The 19,208-nt window shown below is 44.9% G+C and overlaps 1 protein-coding gene and 1 pseudogene across 15 annotated transcripts; one reads left to right on the top strand and one right to left on the bottom strand.

Moving 5' to 3' along the window:
• Positions 1-3,376: 3,376 nt before the first annotated feature.
• On the bottom strand, positions 3,377-8,517 carry LOC147996152 (uncharacterized). 15 transcript variants are annotated; one of them, XR_015671241.1, is made up of 4 exons: positions 8,120-8,329; positions 7,136-7,735; positions 5,967-6,144; positions 3,377-5,013 (listed from the first exon to the last, which is right to left on the bottom strand). XR_015671241.1 is itself a non-coding variant. In XM_087636478.1 (3 exons), exons 1-3 carry the CDS (start codon positions 8,224-8,226, stop codon positions 4,678-4,680), a joined length of 555 nt encoding a protein of 184 aa, XP_087492604.1. In that variant the 5' UTR covers positions 8,227-8,329; the 3' UTR covers positions 3,377-4,677. The 15 variants fall into 15 exon arrangements, 1 of the variants encoding a protein (XP_087492604.1); XR_015671245.1 differs by having other exon boundaries at positions 5,967-6,093; XR_015671247.1 differs by having other exon boundaries at positions 5,967-6,093; positions 7,136-7,259.
• Positions 8,518-16,106: 7,589 nt separating this feature from the next.
• Slc7a13-ps2 (solute carrier family 7 member 13, pseudogene 2) lies at positions 16,107-18,295 on the top strand (annotated as a pseudogene).
• Positions 18,296-19,208: the final 913 nt, after the last annotated feature.

Here is a 19,208-nt window from a genome sequence, read left to right as displayed (position 1 = left end):
TACTTTGATATGTTAAGTATTCATGATATACAATTTCACAGTGATTAAGAACTCTTCCAGTGGTCCTGAGTTCAATTCCCAGCAGCCTCATGATAGCTCACAACCAACTGTAATGGATCCAATACCTTCTTCTGGTGTGTCTGAGGAGAGAAACATGTACTCACATATATAAAATAAATGAACCTTTTTTCTTTTTTTTTTCTTTCTTCATTTTTACACTGCAGATTTTATTCCCATTTTGGTCCACCCCCTAACTGTTCCACACACCATACCTCCTCCCCCTCCCAGTCTTCACAACTCACCCCACCCCACTAACCCCAGCTGACCTCTAAACTTACTAGGGCCTCCAGTCTCTTGAGAGTTAGGTGCATCTTCTCTGACTGAACCTAGACCCAGTAGTCCTCTGCTGTATTTGTGTTGGAGGCCTCATCTCAGCTGCTGTATGCTGCCTGGTTAGTGATCTCATGTCTGAGAGATCTTGGGGTCCAGATTAATTGAGATTGCTGGTCCTCCTACAGGGTTGCTCTCCTTCTCAGTTTCCTCCAGCTTTTCCCTAATTCAGCGACAGGGGTCAGCAACTTAGGTTCATTGGTTGGATGTACTTATCTGTATCTGACTCTTTCAACTGCTTGTTGGGTCTTTTGGAGAGCGGTCATGGTAGGTCTCTTTTTGTGACTGCCCCATATCTTCAGTAATGGTGTCAGGTCTTTGGGCCTCCCCTTGAGCTGGAACCCACTTTGGGGCTGTTGCTGGACTTTCTTTTCCTCATGCACGTCTTCATTTACATCCCTGTATTTCTTTCAGACAGGAATAATTATGAGTGAGAATTAACTAATTTATAGGGTGCTACAACATACAATGTAAGATATGGACTATGGGAGAAGTTTTCAACATTCTTGCGCTACAATGAGCCCTGCAATTTACAGTAATGACTGCACATTGGTTCAGTGGTGAAATGGCTATTTTTGGGGTAATGAACTTCTTTCTGAATAGATTAAAGGTCTGGTCTTAAGAAAGCAACTCATACTTGATGCTGTAAACCTTGCCAAGAGTCTTTGACTGGGGAGCACATAAACTTTGGGAAAGAACCTACTTCCATTATTTTGTAAAGTAGATATATTACTAAACATACCATTAAACCATTTTATACCCATAAATCTACACCTCTATCAAGGGTTATCTATGAAGTTTCTTATTGCAGTAGGTCACAATTCCAACAAAGATTCACAGTTGGTTGCAGTGCAGAGAATAAGTGACTATTGAGCATACAGCCATAGACAGGACAAACATAACATACCTACACACATATGTACACACACACACACACACACACACATACACACACATACACACACATCACACTGAGAGAACATCATAAAAGAGGATGAAAAACGATAATAAGAGCAGAGGATGGAGAGGATTGCTGCAAAACAATTTCTTCTGGACATCACATGGACATTTCTCTCTTTGGCCTTTGCTTCAGAAAAAAATGGTTCTCTGCATAAGATCAAGAAACTAGAATTCTCACATGGTAGGCCATATAAGACTCCACTCCTATTTGAAGACCCATGGCTGTTGGTGGCTGCTGAGGAAAGAGATAATTTATTTTCAGAGGTGTGACTATTTGAAAGACTGGCAAGGCTCCCATAGATGTCCTATACATGCATAAACGTTGACAACAAGCAGTGGTTGGATTTTCTTTAGAGAAAGAGGAATCTCTTAAAAATAGTCACACGGTCTACACAGAAACATCAAAAAAGTAAAAATCACCAATATATGAAAAAGTCAACTCCTTTAGCCATTAGGGAAATATTAATCAATTTTATATAATATTCTTTCTTATCGGAAATGAATTGATATTAAAATTTGGTGTTGGTAAAGATATTAATAAATAACTCTGATAGATCATTACTTGGATTGTAAATGAGTACATCCATTACAAATAGCATAATAAAGAGCCCTCAAAAATATCTAGAACTGCCACAATATCCATATATATACCATTCCTGAGTATGTATATAGTACAGTTCTGTGATGCATGTAATAACTATGGAGGTCTGGGAACAACTTTGCAGAGTTTGTTCTTTCCTTCTGCTTTCAAATGTATTTCAAAGACCTAACTCAGATATTCTGTCTTGTGTGGCAGAGAGTTTGCCTACTGTTTCAGCTAGTTGCCCCCAGATCAAGTCGGTGAGACCCAAATTTGCTACCTTTAATTTGAATGGAGAGTCCTGTGAGGCCTTGCTAGTCTGAGAATTGAAATAGTAACATACCCATGCTACTATGTCTGCCTCAGAAATTAATATGATTGCTTGAGGAGACAATCAGGCAACTAAAGTGGAGGGGAAAATTACAAAATAAAGGTACAAATTCCAAAACTTTGTCCTGCCATTTGGTGAGTCCAAATTAAGAAACAGAAATAATTTTTTAAACAAGGCTTTAAATATGTTATAAAAGGGCTTGACTTTCTGACAAATTTAAATTTATAGAAAATACTGCTAGTATGGCGTCCCAGTGTTTAAGATAAGGATTCCTTTGTTTATATTGAAACCTTATTTTATTAATAAAATTATTTATAAACTTTAACTGAAAAAAGAAAACTATAAATGAACCATCAAGGATGTATAATATAAAAAGGTATAAGAATGTAATGGAGATCGATAGAGTTAAGAAACAATAAAAGAAAGGAAAATCTTTCACATGAATTTGACTGTCTCTTGATGCCAGGTGAAGCCACGAGTGGCAACATTCAGTTGCTTTCAATTGAGCTGTTGGCCAAGGGAATCCATGGAAATCCCTAAACAACCCTCACTGTTGCTGAGACAAAGTGTTGCTCTCTAAAAACCATTCCTAAGGAAAACATCAACACAATTTACTGAGCATTAAGACTGTGTCTCTTTCTTGAAGAAGAATGATGTTTTATGTTTAAAAATCATGATTATTCAGAAATTCTAGATAAAATTTAATTGGTAATGTCCAGAAAATTGAGCAACTATCTGAATCACAGGACTCATGTTATATAGTTTGATATCAGATGTCTTGGTTGCTTATCTTCCCAGGGTCCGTCTTTATGTTTTTTCTAGTCCTATTCTTCAAATTTTGTCAATCAAAATCCTAAATCAATTGCATTCTTCTTACCAAGATGATATTAAACTCCTACTATCATATCAGGTTTTCAGATCAATTCTGGAACAAGATTCAAGTACAGTGTCAGCTAGATAATTTAAAGTGAGAAATCGTGATCCCTAATAGAGATAATATGTGTTTGTATTGTTAGCAGTTACTGGGGATGAGATTTCCTGTGCCTCAGCTTCTTATAAAGATTTTCAAGTACATGTCACTCAAGAACAGACAAAGTGAAAAGTTCTCAGAGAGATACAATCAGCAAGAGGGTTTACTTTCAGGATACACAGGCACCTGTGGGCGCTTCAGTCAACTCGAGGGACTGGCGCGCCCCGCGGAACCAGGGACGGGTTTTTTTATAGGGTTCTGGGGAGCAGAAGCAAGCATACAGAAGCAGATGCGTGGTTACAGGGACATAATTGGTGGATTCTAAGGAGGTGAGGGTTCAGCCCAGGGGCAAGTTCCCTGGCCGCCTTCCTGGAACATAATGGCTGACTTGGCCCTCCACTAGGGTGTGGGACCTCTCCCAGGGCTTTACATTTCTTTCTTTTGTTGTCAGGCACTCAACTACAAACATCCTGTTTGGCAGCCGCAGTGTTCTCAGTGTTTTGACCCTTCCCTGAACCAGTCATCTAAGTACAGCCTTGTAAAATGGTGTTACTGTTGCTAAGCTAGGGTCTCTCATTTCCTCATTTTTTTTCTGCTAACTTTGAGTGAAATCTTTCACTTAACTTGGTTAAGAGATCTTTGTTTCTTGTTGTCTCAGCCTATGGTACTGTTGTGTCAGTACGAGAGTCTGAATGACTGAAAGTCTATCCCTCATGAACTGTACCAGCCTGTTAAGGATACAGGGTCCAAATAGGAGAATTAGGAGAATAAGTAGGGGTCCCATCAGGGTAGACAGGAGGGTAGCAAACCAAGGGGATCAGTTAAACCACCCCTCAAACCACCCTTGTTGGGAATCAAACAACTTTTATCTCTGGGCTAAGCGTTCTCGGAGCTTAGCCATATTATCTCTTATTATTCCTGTCTGATCTGTATAGCTTCTTTAAGTGTAGCACACAGACTCTTTCTTTAAGGAATATCAGGTCTAATCTTTTCTTATTCTGAAGGACTACCTCTGAGAGGGAGGTTAGGTATTCTTGGAGGTCATCTAAAAAGTCTTTTTTACTCTTTTTATATCTGAGTCAATGGCAGGTCTGAATTCTCCATAAGCCTTGTATTGTAGGGCAACAGCAGATGTCCTTGTGCTGTCCTTGTAGCACCTAGATAGCCTTAAGTAATTCTCAACTCTTTTTTTTTTTGTCTTATTAAGTCTTTAGCATCAAGATTCTAATCTGGACACTATCTGAACCTATACACCAAGGTCATAACTGTCTTTTAGAACTTCTAAACTTATATAGATTGTGATCCCTGAGGCACAGTCTCAAGAAGTGTTAGGAGTACTAACATATGTAATGTTATATCATTTGTAATAGAAATCAAGCCTATGTCTATATCTATCTCGATGGAACCCAGGGCAAACATGAAATTCTTGTTTCTAAAGCACACTCTTCAAGTGAGCATTATAGCAACTTCCCAGTCACGTCTCTGATGTCTGATGTGCAAGTCTAGGGAGCTTTGAAGATCTGAGTGTCCCTCTAGGTCCCAGCTCTCAGCCCCAACAGCTAGTATACAGCTGGTGAGGGCTGAGACTTGATGGCTGTCAGGGTGGTCAGCAGCACCAGGTACGGTCCTTTCTAGCGAGGCTTGAGTGTCTGGGCTCCATGTCGCTGTATGTAGCTGCAGTCTCCGACCTGGAACTGATGAGATGTCTCGGGGGTCCCCGGGGTATAGGCTGTTGTCAGCTGTGAGCAGATTTTTTTCTGTATCACCTGTAGGTCTTTTAGCCTGGAATACAAATCCTTATTACTATAACATGTTGGTTCAGTAACATCATCTAATACAGTCAGAGGAGCTGAGGCCCCATATAAGATCTCAAAGGGGGTTAGGCTGAATCTAGAAGGGAGATTTCTTGCTCTGAAGAGAGCGAGAGGGAAGGAGTATCACCCAGTCTGTGCCAGTCTCCATGGTTAATTTGGTCAGGGTCTCTTTTAGAGCTTTATCTATTTACTCTGTCTTGAACTTTGAGGTCTGTAGATACAATGTAATTTTTAATCGACCTCTAAATACTTGGCCACACTCTGGCTTACCTTGGCAATGAAAGTAGGGCCATTGTCTGACCAGATTACCTTGGGCATTCCAAATCAGGGGAAGATTTCTTCTAGTATCTTCTGGATGACTATCGAGGCCGTCTCTTGCTTAGTGAGGAAAGCTTTTATCTATTCCTGGAAAGGTATCTACAAACACTAGGAGATACTTGTGATCATACTTTTCTCAGCATAGTTTACTTCGACTTTTTATTAAACTCTCTAGGTCTCTTTGCCCTGTTTGTTTGCTAAGCATTTACTTACTGACATATCTTATATTTTTTATTGTCTCTCTGGCTAGAATCTTAAAGTCTTTTATATACACCTTAACTACTTGGACAAGCTTCTTATCTAAGTGAGTCCATTTCTGTATTTGGCAAAGTGAGTCTTTTGTTTGTTCTCTGAGGAATATAGTTTTTCCTCAAGTGTGTCATTGTCTTTTTTTTAAGCAATTTGGGCCTTTTCTTCTGTTGTACATTCTAAGTGAGGCCATCCCTTAGTCCAATCCCAGTTCCCAGTGGCTGTCTCTTGTAGGCCTGTAACCAGGATAGGCTCCTGTATAGCCATTTCCCGAGCCACTTTATCTGCTTTGTTACTGCCCCATGTCACTGAATCTCTTCCTTCCTGATGTCCTGGGCAATGAATAATACTCACAGTTGTTGGCTTCATCAGGGCATCCAAGAGATGGTAAGACATCTGTGGCGCTGATGTGCTGGGGGGTATAGGTTTGTCCATTCCAGATGACATTTGTGTTGTCCTTCATTGTAGCATGCACTTATCTCTGAATTTTAGGAAGAGAACTGTTCTCATCGGTAGACAAGGTAGCCTCGGCCTTTAGCAGGGATAAATCAGCCAGTTGCAGAGGTCTTTTTTGCCACCCATTGGCTGTCAGTACTTGATACTCATGTTATGGTGGCTCCAGGTCAGGATTAGGCAGCAAGGTGATCAGATTGCCCCCAACCGGTGGAGAATCTAGTCCATGGCAGCTGACCAGTGGTCCCATCTTTTGGGACGTTCTATTCAGAGGCAAAACATCAGCCACTCTATCACAGTTTAAGTCCTGGATTGGGTGATAATTGTTAGTGCCCAGCTGGCAGGAACGGTGTGTTCCAGGCAGAATGGCACTAAGCCATACATCTCCCAGCATCAGGTACTGGTGCACTGAGACAGGTCTTAAGCTCCACATACACAGTCTGCAGATATGTATACACATGGCCTCACCCAGCCATTTCAGCCCACACAAGCCATTTTGGAGAGCAAATTTCTCATGAGCAAGGGATGGGGCAGTCAGGGATGACTATGAACTAGTGGGTTACCTGGCCCACGCCAAGGTCCACTGTTCTTCGGGTAGTCCATAAGTATTGCTTGTTGCCAGTAGTCCCCTGTACCCAAGGTCTTTGGATACTGACACTGGGGCATAGGAACACAGAGTGTTGGGTCTCTGTATCCATAAAATAACTGGGCGGGCTTCCCTTTTATCTCTGCGCATAGCCAGCACTCTAGGACCAAGAGGCTCTCCAGTGGCCCCTCTTGTTCTTTCTGGGGCAATCCCTGACCCAGTGTCCTTTTTCTTTGTATTAGGCACACTGATTTTTAGCCAGGAATTCTCTTCTGTTGTCAAGTACTGTCTTCTTAGGTTCCCTAACTACTGTGGCCAGTATATGTTCCTCTCTTGTCTTTTATCTCTCTTTAGCTCTCTAACTTAAATTTCTGTAACTTTCTCTTCATATCTTTTCTTTATCTTAGCCAGATTGGTGGGGCATTTTCTAACCCCTCAGAGACCCACCCTTGGAGCCTGGGGGCAGACCTGGAGCACTCCCTACCTTTAGGCGTATTGAATCCAACAGGCAGAAGTGAGGGCCTTTCATCCGTGTCTGGAACTTTTTTTTTCTGGCCTTTAGTAGGATTCTATCTTTCCTCAGTGGTAAAGAAGACCTGTAACAGTTACTAACAAGCATCTCAAATTGGATGGCAAGAAAACAAGAGTCCAGAAGATACGGATCTGCCGAACAGGGCAAATAGCATTAAAACAGATTCTATTAAATCGTTAAGGGCCATCAGATCCTTGGAAAAAGGGGGGGGGGGGAGTCATGCTGTTTCCAGTTATAAATGTCGGCCGCTGAGAACGGCCAGTATTGGGTCTGGCCACCGGCCCCTTGTGTAAACGGGAAAGCCTGGGAGGTGGAGTCCGTCGCCACCTCACGCGGGCCCCGGAGCCTCCCAGCCTCAGGGGAAGAAACCGCCTCAGGCTGCGGCCCGGCAACTGGTCTGGCAGGCAGCTCTGCTTCCACCTCCTCAGCCCAGCCTGTAGGTAGACGATACGGGGGGCGGGGGGGGGCAAATGCAAGACTCTCCCAAGTGACAATATAGGGCACCTGGTCAGGGTGTCCATGTGGTCCCTTGTGGAAGACCTGATCTTTAACCTGTAGACAAACAATTCCAACAGTCAAACAAGTAACAGACAGATGCGCCGCGCGGCTTCGGTGTCAAACCGAAAACAAAAAGTCAGACGGAGGCGCCGAGGGTCCGGTTCCCTCTCCTCCAACCAAAACCACATATCCTTCCAATACGAGCTGAGCTCCGAAAAATCGGGCTCCACACACCCTTGGAACTTCTTCCAGGGCTGCGGGGGAGAAGTCCGAGCTCATCAGCTCCTTCTCTGGCCCGCCCAAACGGAGGCACTAAGGGTCCCATTCGAAAGGCGCCGTTGGTCCGGATCCCTCTCCTCTAACCAGTCCTCAGATCTGAGCCTATTGATCGATCGTTTACAGGACAAGACAGGACAAGACAGATGCCAGCCGGCTTACCTCCCGGTGGGTAGTCGGTGGCTCCTGGGTGGAGGATCTCCGGATTCCAGATGAGACCCCAAATGAAAAGTAGAACTTTTTCTCAGGAAGGAGACCCTCAAGCCCATTGACCAGACCGAGACCACCGGATGCAATCAGCAAGAGGGTTTACTTTCAGGATACACAGGCTCTTGTGGGCGCTTCAGTCTACTCGAGGGACTGGCGCGCCCCGCGGAACCAGGGACGGGTTTTTTTATAGGGTTCTGGGGAGCAGAAGCAAGCATACAGAAGCAGATGCATGGTTACAGGGACATAATTGGTGGATTCTAATGAGGCGAGGGTTCAGCCAAAGGGCAAGTTCCCTGGCCGCCTTCCTGGAACATAATGGCTGACTTGGCCCTCCACTAGGGTGTGGGACCTCTCCCAGGGCTTTACATTTCTTTCTTTTGTTGTCAGGCACTCAACTACAAACATCCTGTTTGGCAGCCGCAGTGTTCTCAGTGTTTTGACCCTTCCCTGAACCAGTCATCTAAGTACAGCCTTGTAAAATGGCGTTACTGTTGCTAAGCCGGGGTCTCTCAAAAGTAGAAAAATAAAGCCACACACAGAAGACTATAAGCCACATAGACATTAATCTGAGAATTCAACACTCAAGAAAACACATTAGAGAATAGTTCTGGACCATCTCAAGGATTATACAAACCTGCTCCAAAACCAGTGAATCATCTGCCACAGCCTAAAATGATAACCCCTTCTAAAAGTACTCCATATCCATATATTTTGATGAATAAAAAGTCCCTAGAACAGAAGAGGTGGGACTTTGGAGTATCATGCTCACTCAACCTGACCCCATCCTGTGGAGTTATTTTATGCTTTTAGTCCTACCTCTCAAAAAATTATATTTTCACTGTTAGTATTTCATATCTTTCTCACTGTGCTCAAGTTACAAAGAGCTCAGAAATCACCTCAAAGGCATACCACAGAGGCCCTCTCTGTTGACAAAGGCATTGAAAGACCCCAGCTTAGCAGCAGTAACGCCATTTTGCAAGGCTGTACTTAAGATGACTGGTTCAGGGAAAGGTTAGAACACTGAGTACACAGCGGCTGCCAAGCAGGATGTGTTTGGTTGAAGGCCTGGCAACAGGACGACTTCGGTTGAGCACCTGACAATGAAAAAAAAGCCCCGGGAGAGGTCCCACACCCTGGTGGGGGGCCGAGTCAGTCGTTATGTTCCAAGAAGGTAGCTAAGAAACTTGCCCCCGGGCTGAACCCTTGGGGGGCCGAGTCAGCCGTTATGTTTCAGGAAGGTAGCTAGGAAACTTGCCCCCGGGCTAAACCCTTGCCATATTAGAATCCACCAATTATATCCCTGTAACCATGCATCTGCTTCTGTATGCTTGCTTCTGCTCCCCAAAATCCTATAAAAGCCCATCCTTGGTTCCGTGGGGCACGCCAGTCCCCCGAGTGACTGAAGCGCCCGCAGGTGCCTGTGCCTGTGTATCCCGACAATAAACCAAATCCTCTTGCTGATTGCATCCTGTGGTGTCTCGGTCTGGTCTTTGGATTTGGAGGGTCTCCATCCCGAGGGAAAGTTCTCCCTGAGAGCTTTTCATTTGGTGTATTGGCCGGGAAAGGAGATCCTCCACCCAGGGACCACCGACCACCCACTGGGAGGTAAGCCGGCCGGCGTCTGTCTGTCTGTCTGATTTTGTCTCGTTCTGCCTTATTCTGTCTGTTCTGTGAGTGCTCAGCCGGGTCTGTTCTGTGAGCGCTCAGCCGGGTCTGTTCTGTGAGCGCTCAGCCGGGTCTGTTCTGTGAGCGCTCAGCCGGGTCTGTTCTGTGAGCGCTCAGCCAGGTCTGTTCTGTGAGCGCTCAGCCAGGTTCTGTGAGCACTCAGCCAGGTCTGTTCTGTGAGCGCTCAGCCAGGTCTGTTCTGTGAGCGCTCAGCCAGGTTGTTTGGAATTTGGGCGGGACGAAGAAGGAGCTGACGAGCTCGGACTTCTCGCCCCGCAGCCCTGGAAGACGTTCCAAGGGTGTTAAGGGCCCGACTTTTCGGGGCCCAATCTGGGACTCTGGTTAGAGGAGAAGGATCCGGACTAACGGCACCTCTGTCTGTATTTTTGGCTTTCAGAGGGCCCCGGACCTTTGCCACCTCCATCTGACTTTTTGCTTTCAGTTTGGTACCAAAGCCGTGCAGCACGCCTGTCTGTTGTTTGTTTGACTGTTGGTGTTGTTTGTTTTCTCTGTGTTCTAATCTTCCTTAGAACTAACATGGGACAGTCCCTAACAATGCCCCTAAGTCTCACTCTTGATCATTAGAAAGACGTCCACGACCGGACACACAACCAGTCCGTCGAGGTTAAAAAAAAGGAAAATGGCAGACTCTCTGCACATCCGAGTGGCCCACTTTCGGAGCGGGATGGCCAGTGAATGGCACATTTAATAAGATCATTATTTTACAGGTTAAAGATCGGGTCGTCCACGGACATCCTGACCAGGTTTCTTATATTATCACTTGAGAGAGTCTCGCCTTAAACCCCCCCCCGGGCGGAACCCTTCGTGGACCCGAATTGGCCTCCCCTCAACCCCCAGCCTGTCCGCTCAGCCCCACCCGGTCCGCCGGCCACATCTTCCTCTCTCTACCTTTGTGAAATCAGAGCCTTCTAAGAAACCTGTCCTCCCGGCAGACCCAAACTCCCCTCTCATAGATCTTCTCTCTGACAGGCCCGGCTGAAATGGAGGAGGCAGAGCCGCCGGCCAGATCAGTTGCCGGGCCACAGTCTGATAAGGGTTTCTCCCCTGTCGCAGGGAGATTGCGCAATAAGCGGGAGGTGATGCCAGATTCAACCTCCAAGGCTTTCCCACTTAGACAGGGAACCGGTGGCCAGACCCAATACTGGCCGTTTTCAGCAGCTGACATTTACAATTGGAAACAACACAACCCTTCTTTCTCCAAAGATCCGGTGGCACTCACCGACCTAATAGAATCTGTTTTACTTACCCACCAGCCTACTTGGTTGGGATGACTGCCAACAGCTCTTACAGGCCCTCTTAACCTCAGAAAAAAAAAAAAAAAACAAACAAAGAGTGTTCCTAGAGGCCAGAAAGCGTGTTCTGGGAGATGATGGGCATCCCACCCAGCTGCCTGAGGACCAAACTGGGATTTTAATACAGCTGAAGGTAAGGGACACCTACGCCTTTATCGCCAGTTGCTTCTAGCGGGTCTCCGAGGGGCTATACGACGCCCTACTAATTTGGCTCAGGTAAAACAGGTATTACAGGAAGCAGGGGAAACTCCCTCTGCCTTTCTAGAGAGACTTAAGGAGGCCTACCGTATGTACACTCCCTATGACCCAGATGACCCAGGACAAATGACGAGTGTCTCTATGTCCTTCATCTGGCAGGCTGCTCCAGATATCAGGACTAAGTTACAGAGGTTAGAAAATTTGCAGGGCTATACATTACAGGATTTACTTAAAGAAGCTGAAAAGATTTTTAATAAGAGAGAGATAAAAAAAACAAAAAAACAAAAAATTGAGTCGAATCTTGGCCGCCGTAGTTCAGGGCCAAAAAAGGAAGGGAGATAGGGGGGGAGCTCGAAAGGGGCTAAAGCTGGATAAAGATCAATGTGCCTATTACAAAGAAAAAGGACACTTGGCCAGAGAGTGCTCCAAGAAGCCTGGCGGACCCCGAAAGCCTCGACCACGAACCTCCCTCTTGGCTCTAGATAAAGATTAGGGAGGTCAGGGCCAGGAGCCCCCCCCTGAGCCCAGGGTAACGCTTAAGTTGGGGGGCAGCCGGTTACTTTCCTGGTAGACACAGGAGCCCAGCATTCAGTCCTCACCCAAGCTTCAGGACAACTCAGCGACCGGACGGCCTGGGTACAAAGAGCTACTGGTGAGAAACAATACCGATGGACTACGGACCACCGGGTTCAGCTGGCTACCGGTAAGGTGACCCATTCCTTCTTACATGTTCCGGACTGCCCGTACGCTCTGCTGGGCCGTGACCTGCTCACCAAACTAAATTCATTTTGAGGAAGGAGGGGCCCAAATAACTGGCCCCCATGGAAATCCCCTTCAAGTTCTAACCCTACAACTAGAGGATGAATATAGACTATATGAACCGGGACAGGACAAGCCACAATCCCTAGAAATAGACACTTGGGTCACGAATTTTCCACTGGCTTGGGCAGAGACTGGTGGGATGGGGTTGGCGTTCCAACAGCCCCCCTTAATTATACAGTTAAAGGCCACTACAACTCCAGTCTCCATAAAACAATACCCCCTGTCACATAAAGCTTATCAAGGTATAAGGCTTCACATTACGAGGCTTCTAGATCAAGGCATCCTAGTCCCCTGCCGGTCGCCTTGGAATACGCCTCTTCTGCCTGTTAAGAAACCAGGCACTGGAGCTTATAGGCCAATACAAGACTTGAGAAAGGTCAACAAGAGGATAGAAGATATTCATCCGACTGTTCCAAACCCTTACAATTTGCTCAGTAACTGTTCATCGATGAGAAACAGGGGTATGCTAAAGGGGTCCTAACACAAAGGTTGGGACCCTGGAAACGCCCTGTGGCCTACCTGTCTAAGAAATTGGACCCTGTGGCCTCCGGCTGGCCACCGTGCCTAAGGATGGTGGCTGCTATTGCTGTCCTGATCAAGGATGCTGGAAAATTGACTTTGGGACAGCCACTCACCATCCTAGCACCCCACGCAGTGGAGGCCTTGGTAAAGCAGCCCCCAGACCGCTGGCTCTCTAATTCTCACACCAAGCCTTGTTACTGGATGCAGAACGGGTTCAGTTTGGGCCCATAGTCGCCCTCAATCCTGCCACCTTGCTTCCTCTACCAGAGGAGACAGAACAGCATGACTGCCTACAAATCCTCGCAGAAGTACATGGAACCAGGCCGGACCTATCGGACCAGCCTCTTCAGAATGCTGACCACACATGGTACACGGATGACAACAGCTTCTTGGCAGAGGGAGAGCGAAAGGCTAGAGCTGCGGTCACTACGGAGGACAAAGTGATTTGGGCGAAAGCCCTGCCTGCTGGTACCTCCGCACAACGGGCTGAACTCATCGCCTTGACTCAGGCGCTCAAGATGACAAAAGGTAAGAGGCTAAATATATATATACAGACAGCCGTTATGCCTTTGCCACGGCACACATCCACGGGGAGATCTACCAGAGGCGGGGGCTGCTCACATCTGAGGGTAAAGATATGGCTAAAATTCTGGCCCTCTTAGAAGCCCTATTCTTGCCCAAAAGACTGAGTATTATACATTGTCCAGGACACCAGAAAGGGCACAACCCAGAGGCACGAAGAAACCGGCTGGCCGATGCCACGGCGCGAGAAGCGGCCATGAGCAAACAAATCTTGCCCTTAAATAGCCCAGACCAACCCACGCCCCCACCAGTGGGACAAACCAGTTGGGTTTATGCCCATGAGGACATAGAGCTCCTAAAAAAATGGGGGCCATCTACCACCCTCAACTAAAACAGTGGGTCTACAAAGGACTTTTGAATTGATCTCCTTTTTACATAAATTAACCCATTTGGGGTTTAAGAAGATGAAAACCTTACTAGATCGGGAAGAGATAAATCTGTGTTTTTTTTTTTTTGAATTGGGACAAAGCGATACAAAAGGTGACTGAGAGTTACAAAGCATGCGCTCAGGTTAACCCAGGAAGGACCATGATTGGACAAGGAGTTCGTCCTAGGGGACACCATCCCGACATCCATTGAGAAATTGATTTTACTAAAATTAAACCAGATATATATGGATACAAGTATCTCCTAGTGTTTGTAGACACCTTCTCAGGATGGGTCGAAGCCTTCCCCACAAAACACGAGACTACAAAAATAGTCACCAAGAAGCTCCTCGAGGAAATCTTTCCCAGGTATGACATGCCTCAAGCGTTGGGGTCAGACAACGGGCCCGCTTTCGTCTCCCAAGTAAGTCAGTTGGTGGCCAAATTGCTGGGGATTGATTAGAAATTACATTGTGCCTATAGACCCCAGAGTTCAGGTCAGGTAGAACACATAAATAGAACAATTAAGGAGACTTTATCCAAACTTACGCTTGCAACTGGCTCAAAGGATTGGGTGGCCCTCCTTCCCCTAGTTCTATATCGGGCCTGGAATACCCCGGGCCCCCATGGTCTAACTCCTTTTGAAATAATATATAGAACACCACCCCCATTTGTCCATTTCTTTGATTCAAACATTGCTGATTTTGCTGACAGCCCTTCTCTGAGGGCCCATTTACAGGCCCTACAGATTGTGCAGAGAGACGTCTGGAGACCTTTGGCCGCTGCTTACCAGGACAAGCTTGAGCATCCGGTGGTGCCACACCCGTTCCAGATTGGAGACACCGTGTGGGTGCGCAGATACCAGACCAAGAATCTCGAGCCACGGTGGAAAGGACCCTACACCGTCCTCCTTAGATCCACGCACCACACGTCAAGGCAGTCCGGTCTGAGGAATTGACTAATCACAACACTACACCCCAGACATGGAGAATTCAGCGCACTCCAAACACCTTAAAGTTATAACTCCTACGTGGCTCCTCCTAGCCCTTTTGTGGCCTAGAGTCAGTGGGGAAATAAGCCCCCACCAGACAGAAATTTCTTGACCAAGTCGAGTGAAAGATTTCACTCAAAGTTAACAAAAAAAAATGGGGGAATGAAAGACCCCAGCTTAACAGCAGTAACGCCATTTTGCAAGGCTGTACTTAAGATGACTGGTTCAGGGAAAGGTTAGAACACTGAGTACACAGCGGCTGCCAAGCAGGATGTGTTTGGTTGAAGGCCTGGCAACAGGACGACTTCGGTTGAGCACCTGACAATGAAAAAAAAGCCCCGGGAGAGGTCCCACACCCTGGTGGGGGGCCGAGTCAGTTGTTATGTTCCAAGAAGGTAGCTAAGAAACTTGCCCCCGGGCTGAACCCTTGGGGGGCCGAGTCAGCCATTATGTTTCAGGAAGGTAGCTAGGAAACTTGCCCCCGGGCTAAACCCTTGCCATATTAGAATCCACCAATTATATCCCTGTAACCATGCATCTGCTTCTGTATGCTTGCTTCTGCTCCCCAAAATCCTATAAAAGCCCATCCTTGGTTCCGTGGGGCACGCCAGTCCCCCGAGTGACTGAAGCGCCCGCAGGTGCCTGTGCCTGTGTATCCCGACAATAAACCAAATCCTCTTGCTGATTGCATCCTGTGGTGTCTCGGTCTGGTCTTTGGAGTTGGAGGGTCTCCATCCCGAGGGAAAGTTCTCCCTGAGAGCTTTTCAGCATGGTACATTCATGTGTCAAACTATCACAATTGAACTCTGTTACAGTAATATTAAAAATTGAATCTACCGTCTCATGTAAGTACTGGCTCCGTTGGGCTACATGGCATCTGCAGGGTATTTTCATCTTAAAGAGCAGAGCATTTCAACCCATGTCAACTAGCCAGCGCATGCTGCCACTGACTACTCTCTGAGCCAGGCTGCAGCCACCCTCCTGCAACTCTCTTGCTGTGGACTCTGCTCATATTCCCAGCATCCGCCCCCTGTGGTTATAGTCACAACTCCCTGTAAACCATTAAAATCTAAACTCAGTAAGCTTGTAATTTAGCAACCAGACTTATATCTTAAATTCTCAATCCACAAAACATCCACATAATAAACTCACAACCAATTAATAATGATATAAACTTTCTCCCTAGGTAAGAAAAATTTTCCTATAAAAATCCATCCCTTAAGAAATATTCATAACTATCTATGGCCACTTAAGGCCACACAGATCTGGGTCATCCCTCTCTGCCTCCATTTTGGTTCTTCTCTCTTTTCCTATCTCCCATCTTACAAAAACTCTGTCCCTGCCTTAATGTTGTCCCAGCCCTCACCTGCATATAGACATCAACTACAGAATTCCATTGATGAGTATAAGTAATGTGCACTAATAACTATAAGAAATGAGGATTGATTTTTGGGAAATGATATAACAGCATATTAATAACGATGGCTAAAGGACAAGATAAAGTTCAAATATTTAGCCATTTGAATTTAAAGTAAACAATATCTAATTCAGTTATAAGACATTGTCTAGGTATAAATGCATGAAGTAATAGTTCATGGTTACATAATGATATTATAGCAGTAACTGTTCTCCTCAGAGTTCTTCTTTCACATTTTAATTCACCCCTTCAATACTGCATTCTAAATTCTAGAGAAAAACAATCTTAAATGACCAAGAGTTTCACTGCTGAACAATTCTGTTTTGCTTGGCAGAAACTCTTCTGCTAACCAAGTCACATTAGAATGGTGAAGGTTCTTCACTCAGTCATGTATATCAAATGAGGGAAAGTAGGGAAGCTGTCATAATATTTAGTTTGTAGAAAAATGCACTCAGAATTTCAGGAAATAAATTCAGGGAGTTAAGATGAATTGCATTGTTCCTAACAGGGACAAGTGAAAGAAATGTAGAAACACAGCTGCATCATGAACCTTTTACAGCATATCTTGCTGCCCTTTGTACTGCCTTATACAAAAAGTTATGGTTTTCCTTACACAAGTTTTTTTCTTGTTTAGGTGAAGTAATTGAGATAAGACATCACCTGATCCTTCCCATTTCTCATACTTGAAAACTCCTGTTTCTTTCCCACCAATTACCTTTTATATATTGCTGTTAGTCCAGCAAACAAATAAGACTATTTTGCCTCCAAAGGCGTCTTTCAGAACTACTGAAAATACTTCTCCTGATTGGCATCTAGTAACTTGGTCATTGGTATATTTGATGGTTTAAGTATTATTAATAGGAAATATGTTAGCTGCAGTCTTTTAAAGAAGAAATAAAACTGCAATAATTCAAAAGTTAATTTGTTTTCAAATCAAAATTAAGTCCAGACTTAAAATTCTCTTATACGGAATAGATGGCTTAAACAAGGCAATACCCTATTTGGCAGGATTTTGCAGGAATTGATAGAGAACCATAGTAAAGAAAAACCTCAATTTTTTAAGATTTGAAAGAGGTAAAGGCTAAGAAACATTCAACTCTTGAGAGCAGTAGGATTCTTCCTTGGAAATATCCTCTTACTTAGTGCCACTGAGAGAATAAAGATTTTAAACTATCCCCCACTGGCCCTGCTGTGAGGACAAGTGCACCTCACAGCAAAGAATAACATAACATGTTTTGGGGATGTAGCCTGGCTATAGCCACCACAAACCATCTGGCCTCGATAAGACCTGACTCAACAGTCCTGAGAAAAACGAGAATTAGGGTCAGCTTGCCCCAGAAGCAGGGTGGCCTAGAGTTGGACTGAGCCCAAGTTACAAACCAATGAAATTGCTTTGTGTAACTGTTGCCAACTACCTATGTAATTTTCCCTATAAATACCTTCCCCTAATTGGGATTGGGGTCGACTCCTCTGTCTTTTGTTTGAGATACGTGTCGTCCCCAGAGCTCTGGTTCCTCAAATACACCTCTTGTTTATTACAACAAGACTGGTTTCTCGTGAGTTTTTGGGGGGTTACATCATCTTGAGATTTGAGTGGGGGTCTTCCCCACCCCAGTGGTCTTTCACCACGACAGAGACAGGGATTTGTGTCTCTGTTTTGAAATTTTCCTCACTGAACATCCTGTTTCTCTCAGTATTTGAGCAGACTGGGGCCTGATAAACAGAATGTCGGTTTTCTGTCTTGCAGAGCTGGCAACTACCTTTCCTGTGAGTGCAGAATCTTACCATTTACTCAAAAGATCTCTTGCTTTCCTCAGTCTCTGGATTAAACGTTTTGCTCATTTTCTAGGCATTCGTGCTCAGTGCCTACTAGTAGCTAGTTACCTAATTCAACCTTTCTCTTCTGATGCCCAGCTCTGGAGCTACCAAAGAAATGCCTGGCTTTAGCTCTTTTATGGCTATTTGGAATTCTCAATGCTCACAGTGGCTAGATTTCAAACGGTTACCAGTTTGATGAAGTTGGGTGTTCTTTGTTTTATTTCTCTAACTGGGGTTGTGCTGTTAATCATTGGGAAAAAGGAGAATGTGACCATGTTTGAGAATGTTCTGGATGTTAAATTTTCTGATGTCTCAAAGATTACAGATGCCTTTCTCCAAGTGTACTATTCATATGTAGGATCATCAATCGTGATCAAAGTAGCAGCTAAATACATTCATAAAAATACCTGTCATTATGCCATTCAGGTAATTTGAACTGTTTGGACCTGGCCCAAAATGGTTCAGTGAAGAAAAACTTTTTGTGGTATTTGGGGGGGGGAGTGAAGGATGTGACTGCTTTTTGCCATTGTCCAAAGAGTGTGCCTGAGGTCAAGGTGAAGAGATTTAGATTAATTGCTTTGAAAAAGGAATTCTCAAAACAGCCTGGTGTAACTTCTGTTGTGTAGTTACTAAAATTCACTATTATGAAGAGATTTTAATGAAAAAGGGGAAGTTGAAAAATGGAAAAAAAACCAAAAAACAAAACAAATATATAGGTCGTGTACTAAAGGGACACCAGGAAGTGAAATGGAGCTGAATCCTGTGTTCAAGGATATTAAATTACATTAAGGACATACTTTCCTTGGGACAAGATCCCACCCAGCTAAGTTAGCTCCAGACAATGTAGTACAAACCTTTAATCCTAGGAGGCAAAGACAAACAGATCCCTGAGTTCAAGGCCAGCCTAGAACAGAGCAAGTTCTACATGAAGAAAAATTTAAATCCAGCTGTGTTGGTACACACCTTTAATCCCAAGAGACAGGAATACAGATCTCTAAATTAAAGGTCAATCTACAGAGAAAGATCCAGGACAGCCAAGCTTAGGTAGTGAAGGAATTAGAAAGGAGGAAGCAAGTGATAATGTAATAGAACGAGGGGACCATTCTCCTACTCCTGCAAGCAGCAGAACTCAGCAGCTTCAGCCATGTGTCTCTGGCTTTTTATTCAAGAGGAGAAGGAGGCTACTGGTACAATTGATCCTGATTAGCTGGAGCTAAGAAAGAAATCAGCATCACTGAGGTGAAATCTTCTGGAAAGTGTTTTCTGAGAGCACAAAGAATCTGTGTTCCTGAGATAGTTTGAAAAGCTCTCAGGGAGAACTTTCCCTCGGGATGGAGATCCTCCAACT

This window comes from Rattus norvegicus, chromosome 2 (assembly GCF_021556685.1).
Source record: "Rattus norvegicus strain SHRSP/BbbUtx chromosome 2, alternate assembly SHRSP_T2T, whole genome shotgun sequence".
NCBI lineage: Eukaryota > Metazoa > Chordata > Mammalia > Rodentia > Muridae > Rattus > Rattus norvegicus.
Note: the sequence above shows the minus strand (reverse complement) of the source record. Positions and strands in the feature narration are given on the sequence as shown.